This window comes from Caretta caretta, chromosome 23 (assembly GCF_965140235.1).
Source record: "Caretta caretta isolate rCarCar2 chromosome 23, rCarCar1.hap1, whole genome shotgun sequence".
NCBI classification, from domain to species: Eukaryota; Metazoa; Chordata; order Testudines; family Cheloniidae; genus Caretta; species Caretta caretta.
In genome coordinates, this window is record NC_134228.1 from 13,375,431 (window position 1) to 13,390,994 (window position 15,564).

The following is a 15,564-nucleotide window of genomic DNA, read 5'->3' on the forward strand; positions in this document are numbered from 1 at the left end:
AACCTGACACAAACACACCCAGCTGAGCTCCACCCCCGGAGGGGGGCTGAGAACCCCCTGGGTCCCCACCCTCCCCCAGAGCTGGGCACATTCCCCGATGGGGGTCTCCCACCCCCAGCTTTGCACCTTGTGCCCCTAGCACCAATCCACCCCCCCCCATCCTGGGATCAGCTGTAGGGCTAGCCCACAGGGGTGCAAACGAGTCACCCCACTTTTCCAGTCCCATCCCCTCTTCCAGTGCAGAGCCCCCCCAGGTGATACACAGTTCAGCAGGTGTAACAGTGTTCGCACCCTCCCCCCGCCCGGAAGAACCCAGGCATCCGGCCACCCTCTGCCTTGGCAGGACCGACCGTAAGCCCTGAGGGGGCTGTGGGGAGCAGGGGCGGCTGAATCGGGGTGGGGTGAAATCTATCACCAACACACGCCACGTGGGAGTTTCAGGTCAGCTGGGCTGGAACAGGAGGTTCCCCCCACCCTGCCTGCAAAGCCCAGGGTCTGCAGGCCCCATGGAGGGGTAGGGGGCAGGGAAAGGGGGCGCTGCACCCTGTCAGGGGAAGAGCTGTTTCTTGGACGCTTCAGAAATGGCTTCGCCTCCTCCCTCTCCCAGTGAGGTAGGTAAGTGTGAAACCCATTTTTCAGATGGGGAAACTGAGGCACAGAGGTGACGTGACTGGGCCCAGGCCAAGGTGCAGCTGGGGTTGCGACCCAGGAGTCCTGCCACCCGCCCCCCCCCCCTTTCCCCTCACTCCCCTCCCGCAGCTGGGGACAGAACCAGAGTCCTGACTCCTAGCCGCCACCCCCCCAATCACTAAACCCCACTCCCCTCTCACAGCTGAGGACAGAAACCAGGAGTCCTGGTTCTCAGCCCTCCCGCACCCCCCATCACTAGACCCTGCTCCCCTCCCACAGCTGGGGACCAAACCCAGGAGTCCTGGCTCCCCGCTCCTACTGTCCCCACTATCCTTTGGACCCAGCCCCCCACTATGGAGAACCCTAAACACTACGTCATGCAGCAACTCAGGTGGGGCGTTCAGATGCTCCCTTTAACCAGCCTGAGGTCACTCCCCCACCTCCCAAGCCAGTAAGGGGGCAAGGAACACCAAGTTCCAGGAATCAAGGGGGCCGCCAGCCAGGGCTTGTTAGAAATAAAGCCCTTTGGGCCCCACCCCGATCAGCCCCCAGGGATCAAAATCCACCAGCTGGGCCTCAGGGACCAAAATTGATGTGATCACAAAAACTCCCAGGAGCTTTCAATGTAGTCAGGCCAGGCCCCTTTTTCTGGGGGGCTTCCCCCCCACCCCACCTAGGAAAGTTTTTTTTTTTTTTTTTTAATCAAACACCACAATTCTCCCCTCACCCCCTGACTCCAGCAGCTGGGGATCTGAGGGAGAAAACACACCGAACTAGCACCAGAGATTGGGGGGGGGGGAGGGACAGCCACAGCCCCCACTGGGGTTAATCAGCCTTTGCTCCCTTGGGGGTCAGCCGTAGGCCCTGCTGGGTGGCTGGCCCCCATGAGTCCAATGGAGCTACAGCCCACCGACACCGGGGGTGGGGGAAATCTGGCCCTTCCAATCTAAACGCAAGGGATGTCTCTGAGGTGAGAACTGGGGGATCAACCCGAGCCCCTAATGACTAACGAACTCACCATCCTGTACAGCCTGTTTGGCCCAGGTGGGAACCCAGGCGTCCTGGGCCAGGGCAGCATCTGAACGCCCCTCTGGGCCCCCACCAGGGGGCTGGCCTGCAAAGGGTTAAGGATGCCGGGGAGACAGGGGCCCCATGTGCAGCCCCCCCAGCTGTAGGGTGCAAGGCTGAGTTGGCACGAGCTGCTACCCAGGCTGGTTTCATAACCGGCTGCCGGGCATCTCCCTGTGCAGGATGCCAGGCGGTGGGCTAGTGCCCCCCGCCGGGGTATCTGGCCCAGGCCCCACTGAAAGCCTTAGCCAAGGGCTGGGTGTTGTACACGGCCGGTGGCAGGACAGGGCAGACGTGTGCCCACAATCTGGGGAGCAGGCGGGTGGGGGGGACCAGTGCCCTCCATCCTGATGCCCAGCACCCCGCTTTCCAGACAGTTCCCACTCTGGGGTGGGATCAAAGCCGGCGCCCCCTCAAAGGCCCCATTGCCTGTCCCCCGAGCCAGCCAGTCCCCACTCTGGGGCAGGCACCCCCTAGAGGGGAAAGGCCCCATGCCCCATTCCCTGCCCCTGAGCCAGCCAGTCCCCGCATGGGGGCCGGATCCGGGCCAGGGCCCCCGAGAGGGGAAAGGCCCCATGTCCCAGCAGCCTGTTTGCACCCACTCCCCTCATCGGGGCTGGGGCCTCCTGCCAAACTGACTATAAACAACCCCAAAGGGTCCCGCTTGAACCAGACGCCAGAAGTCACCAACAAACCACCAGCACCCCAGGCACCCTGGCGTGGGAGGGGGGTCCGGAAAAGCTCTGTCCAATGGGGTAGGGGGGTGGCTCAGTGCAATCCCTGGGGGGAGGGGGGCATGTGCTTCAGAGACCCAGACCCCCGCTGGGCTAGAGCCTCTTGCTCCAGGAGGGGCTCCGGCTCCTGGGCTGGGGGGGAGGGGGGTGGGTCAGCCAGGTGAGGAGGGAGCTGGGCCCCTCCCGGTCCCTGAGCCTCAGGCCAACTCCTCGCTGGAGGCCACGTCGAGGTCGATCGAGCCGTGGCTCACCACCAGCCGCAGGCGTTTCGGGGGGGTGAAGGGGTGAAAGGTCACTGTCCGTTTGGGCTCCTCCTGCTCCGGCCAGCGCGGCCTCACTGTCTCCAGGCGGACATGGGCGTAGAGGGAGAGCTTGGGGTCGTCTCTGCCCGGGGGGGCCTTGCTGGCCAGCCGCCGGCGGCTCGGGCTGGGGGGGTGGGGCCTGGCAGGAGGCATGGCCTTGGCCTGCTGCCGGGCCATACTCCTGGTCAGACAGACCAGCTGGCTGGGGGGCTGAGGAGCAGGGGGGCAAAGCTGGGTGTCCCTGGTGCGGTGCTCCAGGGCTCCATCGGGGGCCCCCGAGTCCCCGGCACGGAGCCGCGTGTCCCCAGAAGGGGGCCCCGAGTCCCCGGGGCAGAGCTCCAGAGCTCCACCAGGGGGCCCCGAGTCCCCGGGGCAGAGCTCCAGAGCTCCACCAGGGGGCCCCGAGTCCCCGGGGCAGAGCTCCAGAGCTCCACCAGGGGGCCCCGAGTCCCCGGGGCAGAGCTCCAGAGCTCCACCAGGGGGCCCCGAGTCCCCGGGGCAGAGCTCCAGAGCTCCACCAGGGGGCCCCGAGTCCCCGGGGCAGAGCTCCAGAGCTCCACCAGGGGGCCCCGAGTCCCCGGGGCGGAGCTGTGTGTCCCTAGCGCACAGCTTCAGGGCTCCACTAGGGGGCCCAGTGACCCCGGCCCGGAGCTGCAGAACTCCACCAGAGGGCCTTGTGCATGGGCGAGTCTCCTCCAAGCCCCGTCTGGGGCAGCTCCTGCCAGCAGTTCTGAACCCGTGCAGCTCCCAAGCCAGGGGGGATGCCGCCCCAGAGCCCTGCCCGGCCAGCCCCCTGGGCAGCCTGCCCCCCAGCTCCGCGTGGGTCGGGCCAGGTGGCGTGGGCCGCGGGACACCCAGGCCGGCGGCCGTGCAGCAGCTGTCGTCCCGCTGCGCCCGGCAGCATCTGCGCAGGGAGCGACGGAGGACGATGGTGCCGGCTGGTGCAGGGCCAGGCTGCCGGGCCCTGGGGCCCCACCATGGCAGGGTGACCCAGAGCGGCTTCCGCAGCCGGCAGCCGGCTCCCCCCGTGGCCTGGCAGGCCACGCAGTCGTGCAGGGAGATCCGCAGGTCCTTCACCGGGCTGGCGCCCAGAGCCGCAAGAGAGGAGGCCGGTCCGCGGCACGGGGCTCGGCGCTGGGAAGCTGTAAGAGGACAGAGAAACGGATGTCAAAGGCGCCGGGACGCGGCCCCTCTGGGGTGGGGCACAGGGGCTGGGTATATGGGGACCCCTCGCCCGGCGCTGGGTATACGGGGACCCCCCCCCCCGCCCGCCATTCCCTGTGAGCTCCCCCAGGCCGGGGCTCCTACCGCAGCCATGCTCCCTCCTGCGCCGGGCCCTACGCCGCCGCCGCATGCTCTGGGGCTGCGCCTGCTTGGAGCCCCGCCCCTTCCAGCGCTGCAGCCGCCCGTCCGTCTCCCGGAGCAGGTATTTCTTCTGGGCTGAGGTAGATTGCGAGGGGTCCTTCTTCCGCAGCCGGAAGGCACCTTCCCCCTTCCTGAGGGAACAGAGACCTTGCAGACTGGAACCCAGGAGTCCTGGCTCCCTGCCCCCCGCTCTACCCACTCGGCCCCACTCCCCTCCCAGAGCTGGGGAGAGAACCCAGGAGTCCTGGTCCCAGCCCCCCCCCCACACACACACTTTACCCAATTAACCTCAGTCCCCTCCCAGAGCCAGGACAGAACCCAGGAGTCCTGGCTCCCAGCCCCCCTCCCCCTTCGGCCAGCCCCTCTCCCCAGCCCCCCCACCTCTCACAGGTGCGGCATTCGCACAGCTCGTTGTTCTCCCCGAAGAAGCCGTCGCCATAGAAGCAGGTGATCTCGTCCTCCGGCTCAATGTCCCTGAGTACCTTGACGCAGGCCGTGTTCCCCTCCGTTGGGACAAACTGGGGGGACAGGGGGCATCAGCCAGGGCCCCACGGGGGGACAGGGCGCAGACACTCCCACAGGATTGGGGGGGAGGGGGGCTGTCCCTCCCTGGCCATGAGGAGTCCACTGCACACGTCAGCTCCATCCAAGCCCCCAGAGCAAGGCTGATCTCTCCCCAATGCCCCCCAGCTGATCGCAGCAGGGGTCTCAAAGCCCATGGCTAATCAACCCTAAGCCCCAATTTACAGATGGGGGGGGCACTGCTCCTTGCACCTCCCCTCCCCAGGGTCTCACATTCAGTGGGGGAGAACCCAGGAGTCCTGGCTCCCCCCCCAACCACTAGAACCCTCTTAGAGCTGGAGATACAACCCAGGAGTCCTGGCTCCCAGCCCCCACCTGCTCTAACCACTAGACCCCACTCCCCTCCCGGAGCCAGGACAGACCCCAAGCTCCCTTACCTTGCAGTTCGGCCTGCAGTCTGGCAGGTTCCGCAGTGGGATAGCAGGAGACACAAGAGAGACAAGCCAGAGAACAGGGTCAGACGCCTACGACTCCCCCAGGCTCAGAGCAGATCCCCACACGGCCCCGGGGACCCTCGGGGTAAGCGAACCACAGGCTGCTGCTGAGAGAGTGGCCGAAGAACGAAGGCGTGGTACACATCCTGCCCCTCTAGGGGGCACCAGCGCCCGTCCAGCCCTGGCCGAGGTCTGACGGTGGAGAACAGACTCACCCCTGCCAGTGTCAGAGCTGGTGCTCTATGACCCTCACAGCACCGAGACCAAGGGGTGGGGGGGCCAGGGAGACAGATCCCACTGCTGCCCCCCAGACAGAACCCTGCTGCGCAGGCAGAGGGAGGCTTGGGTCTGTGCAGATCTCAAAGAGAACACGGGGCTCGGGGTCGGCAGTGACGGGCATCAGCAGGCCTTGGGGGAGCTCAGGGCTGGGCTAGCAGGGGCCTGCAGAGCGGGAGTGAGGGGCACCGGCAGAGCTGGGGGAGCCCAGGATTGGGCTAGCCGGGTTGGGAGCGGGCGGGGCCCGGCCGGGCTGGGGGAGGAGCCCCCCGCACCGTGGTTGATGAAGGCGGCGGGGCCCAGCCAGAGCTGGGCGCATTGCTTGCGCGTGGAGTACATGATGCTGAAGTCGTTCTCCCCGGCCCGCAGCAGGCTCTCGTCCGGCTCCGTCAGCTCCGCGATGCAGCCCACGAGCAGCTCCAGCTTGTCGTTCTTCCTCCTGCCGGGCGTTGGGGGATGAGTCGGGGGGCCTGTCCAGCCCCCACCCCGGGCGCTCTGGGGTGGGGTGCTGGGGCTGCTCAGATGGGGACCCCTCGGGGGTGGGGCACCGGGGCTGGTTAAACTGGAACCCCTCACCAGGCACTGAAACACAGCGGCTCTGGGGTGGGGCGGGCGACTATTATACAGGAACCCCTCCCCTGGTACCAGGACACGGTCGCTCTAGGGCAGGGCAGGGGACTGGTTATACGGGGACCGCTCACCTGGTACTGGGACATGGGCTCTCTGGGGTGGGGTGTGGTGGGGCGCGGTGGGGTAGGAGGGCTGGTTACACGGGGACCCCTTCCCTGGCACCAGGACATGGTCGCTCTTGGGTGGGGCGGGGGGGCTGGTTATACGGGGACCCCTCACATGGTGCTGGGACACGGCCGCTCTGGGGTGGGGCAGGGGGCTGGTTATATGGGGACCCCTTACCTGTCACCAGGACGTGGTCACTGTGGGGTGGAGTGCGGGGCTTGGTTATATGGGATCCCTCACCCAGTGCTGAGATGTGGCCCCTCTGGGGTGGGGCACGGGGGGCTATGTACACGGGGACCCCTCGCCAGGACACGAGCCCTCGGGGGAGGGGGCTGGGTATACGGGGACCCCTTGCCCGGCTCTGGGCCGCGGCCGCTCTGGGGTGGGGCGCTGGGGCTGGGTATACGGGGACCCCTCACCCACAGGGGTGGGGTGAGCTGAGGACCCCGTACCATGACTTTGTGGACACCACCTGGGCCCCGTTGGTCTCCAGGGAGTAGCGGCTGCACGGCAAGATCACGAAGCCGCTCTCCGGGAGAAAGATGCGGAGGTAGCGGAATATCTGGGGAGAGAGGATTCGAGAGGAGCCATGAACCGGGGTGAGAACCCAGGAGTCCTGGCTCCCAGCCCCCACTGCCCTCCTCTAATCACTGGCCCCCACGCCCCAGCCCGGGCCAGGACAGGACCTGGGACTCACGTGGGTTTTTAGCGCCGTCTCCTGCTGGCGGCTGCGGCTCTTGAAGTACGGGCCGGCCCATTCGCCCAGCATGAGGGCGCGGTAGGCGGCGTCCAGGTCCCGGCGCCGGCGAAACGCCTCCACCGCCTCTCGCAGGTGGTGCTGCCTCCGGATGGCGGGGAGCGGGCTGGGGGGAAGGAGAGAACTGGGGTGCTACAGAGTCCTGACCACGGCCCCCCACCCCCACCCCTGAGCCCCTCCCCATCCCTGCCGGTGCCCCTCACTCCCGACCCGCAGCCCCCTGCTAGCCCGGCCCTGAGCCCCTCCCCAACCCTGCCGGTGCCCCTCACTCCTGACCCACAGCCCCCTGCCAGCCCGGCCCTGAGCCCCTCCCCATCCCTGCCGGTGCCCCTCACTCCCGACCCGCAGCCCCCTGCTAGCCCGGCCCTGAGCCCCTCCCCAACCCTGCCGGTGCCCCTCACTCCTGACCCACAGCCCCCTGCTAACCCGGCCCTGGGCTCCCCCCAGCCCTGCCGGTGCCCCCCACTCCTGACCCACAGCCCCCTGCTAGCCTGGCCCTGAGCCCCTCCCCATCCCTGCCGGTGCCCCTCACTCCCGACCCGCAGCCCCCTGCTAGCCTGGCCCTGAGCCCCTCCCCAGCCCTGCCGGTGCCCCTCACTCCCGACCCGCAGCCCCCTGCTAGCCCGGCCCTGAGCCCCTCCCCAACCCTGCCGGTGCCCCTCACTCCTGACCCACAGCCCCCTGCTAACCCGGCCCTGGGCTCCCCCCAGCCCTGCCGGTGCCCCCCACTCCTGACCCACAGCCCCCTGCTAGCCCGGCCCTGAGCCCCTCCCCATCCCTGCCGGTGCCCCTCACTCCCGACCCACAGCCCCCTGCTAGTCCCACCCTGGGCTCCCCCCAGCCCTGCCGGTGCCCCCCACTCCTGACCCACAGCCCCCTGCTAACCCGGCCCTGGGCTCCCCCCAGCCCTGCCGGTGCCCCCCACTCCTGACCCACAGCCCCCTGCTAGCCCGGCCCTTGGCCCCCCCAGCCCTGCCGGTGCCCCTCACTCCCGACCCACAGCCCCGCCCTGACCTGACGTTCATCTTGTGGGTCTTGAAGCCCAGGTAGGAGTCGAGCACCAGGCTGGTGGCCAGGTCGTCATTCTCGCACAGCTCCTTCGCCGTCACCCGCGTGGAGCCCATGGTCCGGCCAGACGCATGCTGCTGGCCGCTGCGCGCGTGGGGGGAGAGGGGCGTGAGCAGGCCAGACAGGAGCAGCCCCGGAGCCCCACCCCTGGGGGACCCTGCAGCACCCCCGGGTCCTCAGCATCTCCTGCCCCACCCAATTCGGGCAGAGTCTGGCAGAGGTAGGGCATTTGGGGCTGGGCCGCGGCCCCTCTGGGGTGGGGCACGGGGGACCCTGCAGGGGAGAGCACCCCTACCCCGCAGCCCCGCACCCCCTCTTCCGTCCCTCCACTCGCAGAGCCCCCCCCGTCCGCTCGCGCCTCACCTGCCCCAGCCGCCGCCGCCGCCGCCGCCTCGGCCTCTCTCTCGCCGCCCCCCCCGGCGGGGCCCTCGCGGCCTTCGCCCCGCCCCCCGCGCGCGGCCCATTGGGCCCGACCCGGCGCCGCCGCTTCCCATTGGGCCAGCCCGGGCGCCTGCCGCTGCTTGCCCCGCCCCCGCCCGCGCGGCCCGCGCCTCCACCCGCCAGCGGCCGTTGGGCGTTCGCCGTGTTTGTCACCCGCTCGTCCCGCCCTTCCTCACCCGCCCCGCCTGGCTTTCCGCTCTTTCCATGGGCGCGCCCAGGTGTCTGTCAATCTTTCGTCGGCTCCTTCTCTCCCCATTGGCTTCCTGGCGCGCAACCACCACCCGCCCCGCTCCTCAGCCGCTTCCTATTGGACTACTCGGGTGACAATCTTCTGTTCCTGCCCTCTGGAGACCAATTGGTCCCTTTCTTAGCACCTCCGGGATCTATTGGTTTGCACAGCTATCAATCTAATCTCTTTCCCGCCCACTCACCGAGAAAGGACCGCCTCGCGGCCTCTACCAGACTCCATTGGCCGATGCCCCTTGTCGATCATCCCGTTACTTCCAGTGTCCTCTCTGATTGGTCCTAGTTCTTCTTATTCTATTGGACAGTCAATCTGGCAATCACTACGCTTTGTCACACCCAGCCGCAAACCCGCCCATACTCCTCACTGATTGGCCCACAGCCTCTGTTTATTGGCTCTAACAGCTGCCAATCATCTATTGTTACCCAGGTAGCCCACGTGAATTACTAGTGCGGGGTGTCTCAACAAAACTTTATTGACAGCCCGCTCAAGTGCACAGAGTTCCTGTTGGCCCTACAATAAACAGTTGGTAAACATGTTGGCCACTCCTCATGGTGTAAATAAAGACAGACACAGGCAGATGGAAAAGGAGGCCCCTGGGTCCACGGCCAAGCAACTTTATCACCAGCCCCTCTCAGGCACCTACAGGCCTTGCGTTTTTGTAGGCCCTACAGTAAACACTTCATGAATATTTCTCAAGCTTTAACTGAAAAGGAAACGGGCGCAAAAAAGACAAGCGGGTCGGCATTGCGCAAGCCCCTCTCGGGCCTTGAGTTCTGGTAGGCCCTAGGTAAACGTAAACCTTCACCAGCGATTAAATCCAAGCGAGGGGATTTCAGAGGTGGGAAGGGGAACCAAACCGGGTGCAGGGGAGGGAGACTCCTCAGAGCCACACGCTGAGACGGGTACAGGACAGTCTAGGGTGGGGAGCAGCTGTTAAGCCGGGCGAGGGGGGTCCCCGGATAACTAGCCCCTGTGCCCCACCCCAGAGGCGGTCGCACCTCAGTGTCCCCGTATAAACTCATTCCTGGCTCCGGGACGCCTGCAGGCCAGGCAGCGGATATGGCCAGGCCAAGGTCTCTGGACGTCAGCAGGAACAAGCTGTCAGAGGACTCTCACACCCTGGCCCAGACTCCCTGGGGAGCCGACCGGGCTCGGCTGGGATGGAGCCTGCTGTCGAGTGACCCCCGACCACCCCGAACCGCTGGTGAGTCCCAGATGGGGCTGTCGGGGGAGGGATCTGCTGGGGGCAGGCTGACTGTGGGGGGGGACACGGGGGTCTTTCCCCACTAGGGGGCGCCGCCTCTAATTTGGCTCCAGGCCTGGGTGGGGGAGCCAAATCCCTGGGGGGATTCTGGCCAAGAAGTCCTCGCTCCCAGCCCCCCTCCTCTAGACGCCACTCCCCTCTCAGAGCCGGGGAAAGAACCCAGGAGTCCTGAGTCTGTGATTTTAAGAGCATTCAACAATCTCCTGCCCAATGTGATGGTGGAGGCTGGCTGTGGGCGCAGAGCCCCTCTGTGTTGGGTCGGGGTGAGCCCTGCCCCGCTGCCCCATGGATAATCCCTCCCAGGTACAACCCTCCACACCGTGCACTTTGGCCCCAGCCAGCTCCCAGGGCTGCTCTCTGTCCCCGGGGTGGGGCCATGCCAAGTGACAGGGCTCCTGTGACCCCAGCCACACACGGGAGCAGAGAAGCCGGGCGGGCAGCTCAGGAGATGTCTCTGTGACAGAGGCTCAGAGGGGTAGGTATGTATCAGCCCGATCTCATGTGAGGGAAACTGAGGCACTGCGCTGGGGAGCTGAGGTCAGAAGTGGTCGCAGCAGGAAAGGAACCCAGGCTCCCAGCCCCCGCTGCTCTAACCCCTAGACACCACTCCCCTCCCAGAGCTGGGATAGAGCCTCCTCCAGCCCAGATCCTGGTGGGGGACGGGGGAGAGATATTTCTTGCTCCTAAGTACACCCCAGCCAGGTGTCTCTGAGACCCCCAGCACTCCTTCCTCCCCAGGGCAGCAGCATGGGGCAGCTCTGACCCTCCTGCATGTGGGGGAGGAACATTAGAGGCATCCTGTGCCTTTAAATAGTGGGAGGGGGCTAGGGTGGGGGGTGTTTTAAAGGGCTCCCCCAGGCTGCAGCCTCTCTTTGGTGGGGGGAGAGAACCCAGCCTTCTGGAGAGGGAAGGAATGGGGGGTGGGGGCTCTCCTCCCTCACCAGTGTCTCACCCCCTTTCTCCTGTTTAGGTCTCTGCCATGTGGGGCTGGGCCCTGCTCCCCATCCTGCTGGCCATCTGCGGCACCGTGGGCTTCTGGGTGGTGTAAGTAACATGTATGGGGGGTAGATGAGCTGCCCCCCCCATTCTGCCTGGGGCTCCCTGCCTGCCTTAGGTGGAGAACGGGGCATGGGCCCTTTCCCCTGGGGGGGGGGTGCTGGCTCCCATCCAGCCCCAGGGTAGGGGCTGGCTGACTCAGGGGGTAAAGAATGGGGTATGGGGCCTATCCCCTCTAGGGGATGGGTCAGAGGGAGGACGCTGAGGAGGGGGTTTGATGTGGTGACTCTGAGGCCCTCAGCTCCTGCTCCCCTTCCCTTCGGGGCCAGCTTGGTCACACACACACCCCTGTTCCCCACAGATACGCCATGTCCGTGGCCAACGGGTCTGTGAATGTCACAGTCATGTTCCCGTATATCAGGTAGGTGGGTCAGATGCTGATCTCAGCCCCAGGGATCAATCTGGAGTCGCCCCTGTTTGCATTGGGGGTAGGGATGGGTTCTGATTTCAGCCCCCAGGGGACAATCCGGAGTCACTCCTGTTTGCATTGGGGGCAGGGCAGGGTTCTGATCTCAGCCCCCAGGGGACAATCCAGATTCACACCAGACTGCAGTGGGGGTAGGGCTGGGTTCTGATTTCAGCACACACCCCTGCCGCCAGGGCAGCGAGTGCTCGGGCAGGATCAGAGCCCGGCTGTATCTGTTGGGGTCTCTCTCAGGGATTTCCCCAGACCCCCCGCCGCCCCCCTCCCCCCAGTGACATGCCGTGTTGCCAGTTTAGTTGTGGGTTGGAAATGTGAATGGAAATTGAAACCTGAATCCACGCTTTGAGAGCCTACCAGTGTCTGAGAGAAAGCAGAAGGGGCTGGAAAAGTCTGAACCAGGACTCGCCGACTCCCGCCGCCGTGATGTACGACAACGTCGGCCCATTCGGTTGGGCTGTCTTGGCCAGCCTGCTCATTTCAGCCGAGGATTTATGAGCCAGATCTGCGCCAGCTCTCCCCCGCCGGCTCGCGATGAGCCAGGGGTGGGTGGAAAAGGCTTCAGGGCCAGGCGGTATTTACACGAAGGCACCCGCTCCGCCGAGGCGTCCGGCAGCCAGAGCTGAGCTGTTGGCGTGATCGATTTTGGCCGGTATTGGTTACAAATCGCCCGAGTATTAAATGTGAGGGGTCATGACCTATTCTCCTGACTGTCCGAGTAAAGGGCAGCAGAACTGTCCTTAGCCTGCCTGCATGCGGGGGTCTCCCTCGGGGCTTCCTTCGTGCCAGGGCTGAGCCCCCGGCCGTGCGTAGCCCTGGGGTCTCCGGGCTTGTCTCCTCCGTTATGAAAGTAACAAACTTGCGTGAGTCCCGGCACCTCTTGCCTTAGGAATTAAGCCCCAGTCACCCGCTAAGCAGGTGGTTTGGATGCCAGATCCTAGCGCGGGGGGGGGGCACGGGTGTTTTGCTGGGGGGGGTGGGCGCTATTTGACCTGCTCCTGTTTCAAATAGTAGGCTCCATTGAGCGTCTTTCGGTTGACGTGACCGCTAAAGCTGAAATCGCAGATACTCCGGTCTAAGTGCGGAGACCCGCTGTGGGACGGTGTTTCTGTGGAGCAGACGCCCCCGCCCGCACCAGCAGCGAGATTTCCCCCCCACCCCCCAGAGCTGAAATCACTGAGCACCGGGGGGGCAATTCGCAGGGGTCCCGGTGGCAGCACAAGGTGACGGTGCAGGGCCACCGGGGACGGAGCAGGGCAGTGAACGGTGGCCCGACAAGCAGTGGCCAGAGCATTATTGGCCACAGACGTGCTCCCACCCCGTCACTGGCTCAAGAGGTCGTTATCTTGGGGAGTGTCTGGACTCAACGTTTTGATTATTCTAGTTATTTTCCGGTCAAAATGGCCAGACTGGGTCAGGCCAATGGTCCCTCTGGCCCAGTGTCCTGTCGGCCAACAGTGGCCAGTGCAGGGTGGCCCAGAGGGAACGACCAGGACAGGGACTCGTGGGGTGATCCATCCCCTGCCGTCCAGCGCCTGGCGACCAGAGGCGGGGGACGCTCAGCGTGTGGGGTTGCATCCCTGCCCGTCTTGGTTTTTACTATGGTGCCATCCAGCCCACCTTCGCCCTCACGGTCTCGCCCCTCGTCGGCCCTCTCCTGCCCCCCCCCCCCCGCCCATTTCAGTTCCCCAGGAAAACACTGGTCTCTCTCCTCTTTCCCAGCACCTGCGGATCCGACCCTCCCCAGAGCTGCATCTTCGGTCAAGTGCTGAACATGGGGGCATTCCTGGGTAAGTGACCCTGCAACCAGCCACCTCTGGGGGGCGCCGGCTCCTGTCTGGCCCCAGGGCAGGGACTGGCTGGCTCAGGGGGGCGGGGAATGGGTCATGGGGTCTTTCCCCTCTGGGGGGCACCAGCTCCCGTCTGGGCCCAGGGCAAGGACTGGCTGGCTCAGGGGGACGGGGAATGGGTCATGGGGTCTTTCCCCTCTGGGGGGCACTAGCTCCCGTCTGGCCCCAGGGCAGGGACTGGCTGGCTCAGGGGGACGGGGAATGGGTCATGGGGTCTTTCCCCTCTGGGGGGCACTAGCTCCCGTCTGGCCCCAGGGCAGGGACTGGCTGGCTCAGGGGGACGGGGAATGGGTCATGGGGTCTTTCCCCTCTGGGGGGCACCAGCTCCCGCCTGGCCCCAGGGCAGGGACTGGCTGGCTCAGGGGGACGGGGAATGGGTCATGGGGTCTTTCCCCTCTGGGGGGCACCAGCTCCCGTCTGGCCCCAGGGCAGGGACTGGCTGGCTCAGGGGGGCGGGGAATGGGGCCCGGGGCCTTTCCCCTCTGGGGGGCACCGGCCCCTCTGACCTGGGCTGTCTCCCTTCCCAGTCATCCTGATCAGCTACTTGCGGTTCCAGCAGGTGCGGGACTGGGGGTGTCCCTGCGCCCTGAACACGGCCGGCCTCTGCCTGGGGCTGCTCTGTGCCCTAGGGGCCTCTGTCGTGGGCAACTTCCAGGTACGGTGCTGGGGGGCACTGGTGGGGGGGGGGAGGGAGGCTCAGCTGTGGGTGCTGCGTGGGGGAACCAGGGGAGCCCAGCAGGGGGCGCTGGTCAGAGGGAGAGGAGCCCAGCGGGGTAGGGGTGGGGAAAGCTGGGGGTGGGGGTGGGGGTGGGGAGCCCAGCGGTGGGGTGAGGGCGCTGGGGGGGGGCGCAATCCCACTTGCTCCCTTCCTGCCCTGGCAGCAAAGTAACCAGCTGGAGACTCACTTGTTTGGGGCGTTTCTGGCCTTCGTCGTGGGTGTCGTTTATTTCTGGGTCCAGGCCGCGCTGACCAAACGGGTGAAGCCGCATCCTGGCGGGCGTTGGATCGGACCAACCCGGTTCTGTCTCAGTGCGGGCAGCACGGCCCTGCTTGTGGCCAGTATCCTTGGTGTGGAGGGGCACTGGCAGGGCTGCAGGGAGCCCAGGGCTGTGGGTCGGGCGTGAGGGGCACCGGCAGGGCCAGGGTGGGAGGGGCTGTGGGTCGGGCGTGGGGGGCACCGGCAGGGCTGCGGGGAGCCCAGGGCCTGGGTTGTGGGTCGGGCGTGAGGGGCACGGGCAGGGCTGGGGTGCCCGGGGCTGTGGGTTGGGCGTGAGGGGCACGGGCAGGGCTGGGGTGCCCGGGGCTGTGGGTCGGGCGTGAGGGGCACGGGCAGGGCTGGGGTGCCCGGGGCTGTGGGTCGGGCGTGAGGGGCACCGGCAGAGCTGGGGGGAGCTCAGGGCCGGAGTGGCCGGGGCTGTGGGTCGGGCGTGGGGGGCACCGGCAGAGCTGGGGGGAGCTCAGGGCCGGGGTGGCCAGGGCTGTGGGTCGGGCGTGAGGGGCACGGGCAGGGCCAGGGTGGCCGGGGCTGTGGGTCGGGTGTGAGGGGCACGGGCAGGGCCGGGGTGCCCGGGGCTGTGGGTCGGGCGTGGGGGGCACCCCCAGCCGTGGCCCCTTGACTCGGGCTCCGTGTTCGCTCTGCACGGGCTGGGGCTGAGGTCGGAAGCCGCGGCCTGCGAATGGACCTTGGCCCTGATCCTCTTCCTCCTCTTCGGCCTCTTCGCCGTGGATTTCCGGCACATCGAGTCCTGCTCCGTGGGGCTGCAGCACCGGGCGCCCCCCCCTGCCCTGGAGCTGGGCGCCACCTCCACCCAGACCCTGGCGCTCTAGCCCCGGCCCCACCCGGACTGTGCCCCCCACGGCTGTGGGGCAGGGACCCTTGGATGGCCACCCCCAGCTCTTCTCCCCCCCCCGCTGCGGCCACTGCTGGTGGGGGAAGCTTGCAGCACTGGGGGCTGGCTGGCGGCTGGGAGCGAGACTGGGGGAACCATGGTTCTGGTGGGTGTGTGTGTGTGGGGGGGGGGGAGAATGTTCACAGACCCCCTTATTTCCCCCCCTCCCCCAGGACAGAAGGGGTCTCATCCCCCCCCCACCCCCCAACCACACCGGGCTGTAATAAATGTGGGATTTCTCAGCTCTGGTGCCTCTGTCATATTTGGATGCGGGAGGGGCCTGGCCCTGCCCCCCCAGCAGCGAGAGCTTGGGGTGGGGGAAGGAGCAGAAATTGCCCCCCATACCCCACTCCGCCTGGGGTGGGAGCAGGGCATTGCTCAGAGAGGGGGGTGGGAAGCTAGCCAGAGCCAGGACACCTGGGTTCTTCCCCGGGCGCGGGGAGGG

The 15,564-nt window shown here is 66.7% G+C and overlaps 2 protein-coding genes across 5 annotated transcripts; one reads left to right on the forward strand and one right to left on the reverse strand.

Moving 5' to 3' along the window:
* Positions 1-822: 822 nt before the first annotated feature.
* On the reverse strand, positions 823-8,591 carry KMT5C (lysine methyltransferase 5C). Of its 2 annotated transcripts, none has more exons than XM_075122411.1 (9): positions 8,569-8,591; positions 7,898-8,035; positions 6,824-6,989; positions 6,579-6,688; positions 5,667-5,830; positions 5,059-5,078; positions 4,481-4,617; positions 4,043-4,230; positions 823-3,876 (listed from the first exon to the last, which is right to left on the reverse strand). In XM_075122411.1, exons 2-9 carry the CDS (start codon positions 8,005-8,007, stop codon positions 2,630-2,632), a joined length of 2,142 nt encoding a protein of 713 aa, XP_074978512.1. In that variant the 5' UTR covers positions 8,008-8,035; positions 8,569-8,591; the 3' UTR covers positions 823-2,629. The 2 variants fall into 2 exon arrangements, with proteins under 2 accessions (XP_074978512.1, XP_048688407.2); XM_048832450.2 differs by lacking the exon at positions 8,569-8,591 and adding an exon at positions 8,315-8,384.
* Positions 8,592-9,079: 488 nt separating this feature from the next.
* TMEM150B (transmembrane protein 150B) lies at positions 9,080-15,294 on the forward strand. Of its 3 annotated transcripts, XM_048832525.2 has the most exons (7): positions 10,157-10,382; positions 10,874-10,947; positions 11,261-11,320; positions 13,103-13,170; positions 13,758-13,885; positions 14,112-14,289; positions 14,858-15,294. In XM_048832525.2, the coding sequence occupies exons 2-7, from the start codon at positions 10,883-10,885 to the stop codon at positions 15,055-15,057; spliced, it is 699 nt and encodes a 232-aa protein (XP_048688482.1). In that variant the 5' UTR covers positions 10,157-10,382; positions 10,874-10,882; the 3' UTR covers positions 15,058-15,294. The 3 variants fall into 3 exon arrangements, with proteins under 3 accessions (XP_074978498.1, XP_048688481.2, XP_048688482.1); XM_075122397.1 differs by lacking the exons at positions 10,157-10,382; positions 14,858-15,294 and adding an exon at positions 9,080-9,843 and having other exon boundaries at positions 14,112-14,362; XM_048832524.2 differs by lacking the exon at positions 14,858-15,294 and having other exon boundaries at positions 10,155-10,378; positions 14,112-14,362.
* Positions 15,295-15,564: the final 270 nt, after the last annotated feature.

Bases quoted from the DNA above. Each gene is read 5' to 3' on its own strand.
- TMEM150B (XM_048832525.2), top strand. From the start codon at position 10,883: ATGTGGGGCTGGGCCCTGCTCCCCATCCTGCTGGCCATCTGCGGCACC. The intron at 11,321-13,102 runs GTAGGTGGGTCA...CCTCTTTCCCAG, and splicing joins GTCATGTTCCCGTATATCAG to CACCTGCGGATCCGACCCTC. The intron at 13,171-13,757 runs GTAAGTGACCCT...CTCCCTTCCCAG, and splicing joins GAACATGGGGGCATTCCTGG to TCATCCTGATCAGCTACTTG.
- KMT5C (XM_075122411.1), bottom strand. From the start codon at position 8,007: ATGGGCTCCACGCGGGTGACGGCGAAGGAGCTGTGCGAGAATGACGAC. The intron at 4,618-5,058 runs GTAAGGGAGCTT...CTGTCCCCCCAG, and splicing joins ACTGCAGGCCGAACTGCAAG to TTTGTCCCAACGGAGGGGAA. The intron at 4,231-4,480 runs GTGGGGGGGCTG...CTGTTCCCTCAG, and splicing joins GAATGCCGCACCTGTGAGAG to GAAGGGGGAAGGTGCCTTCC.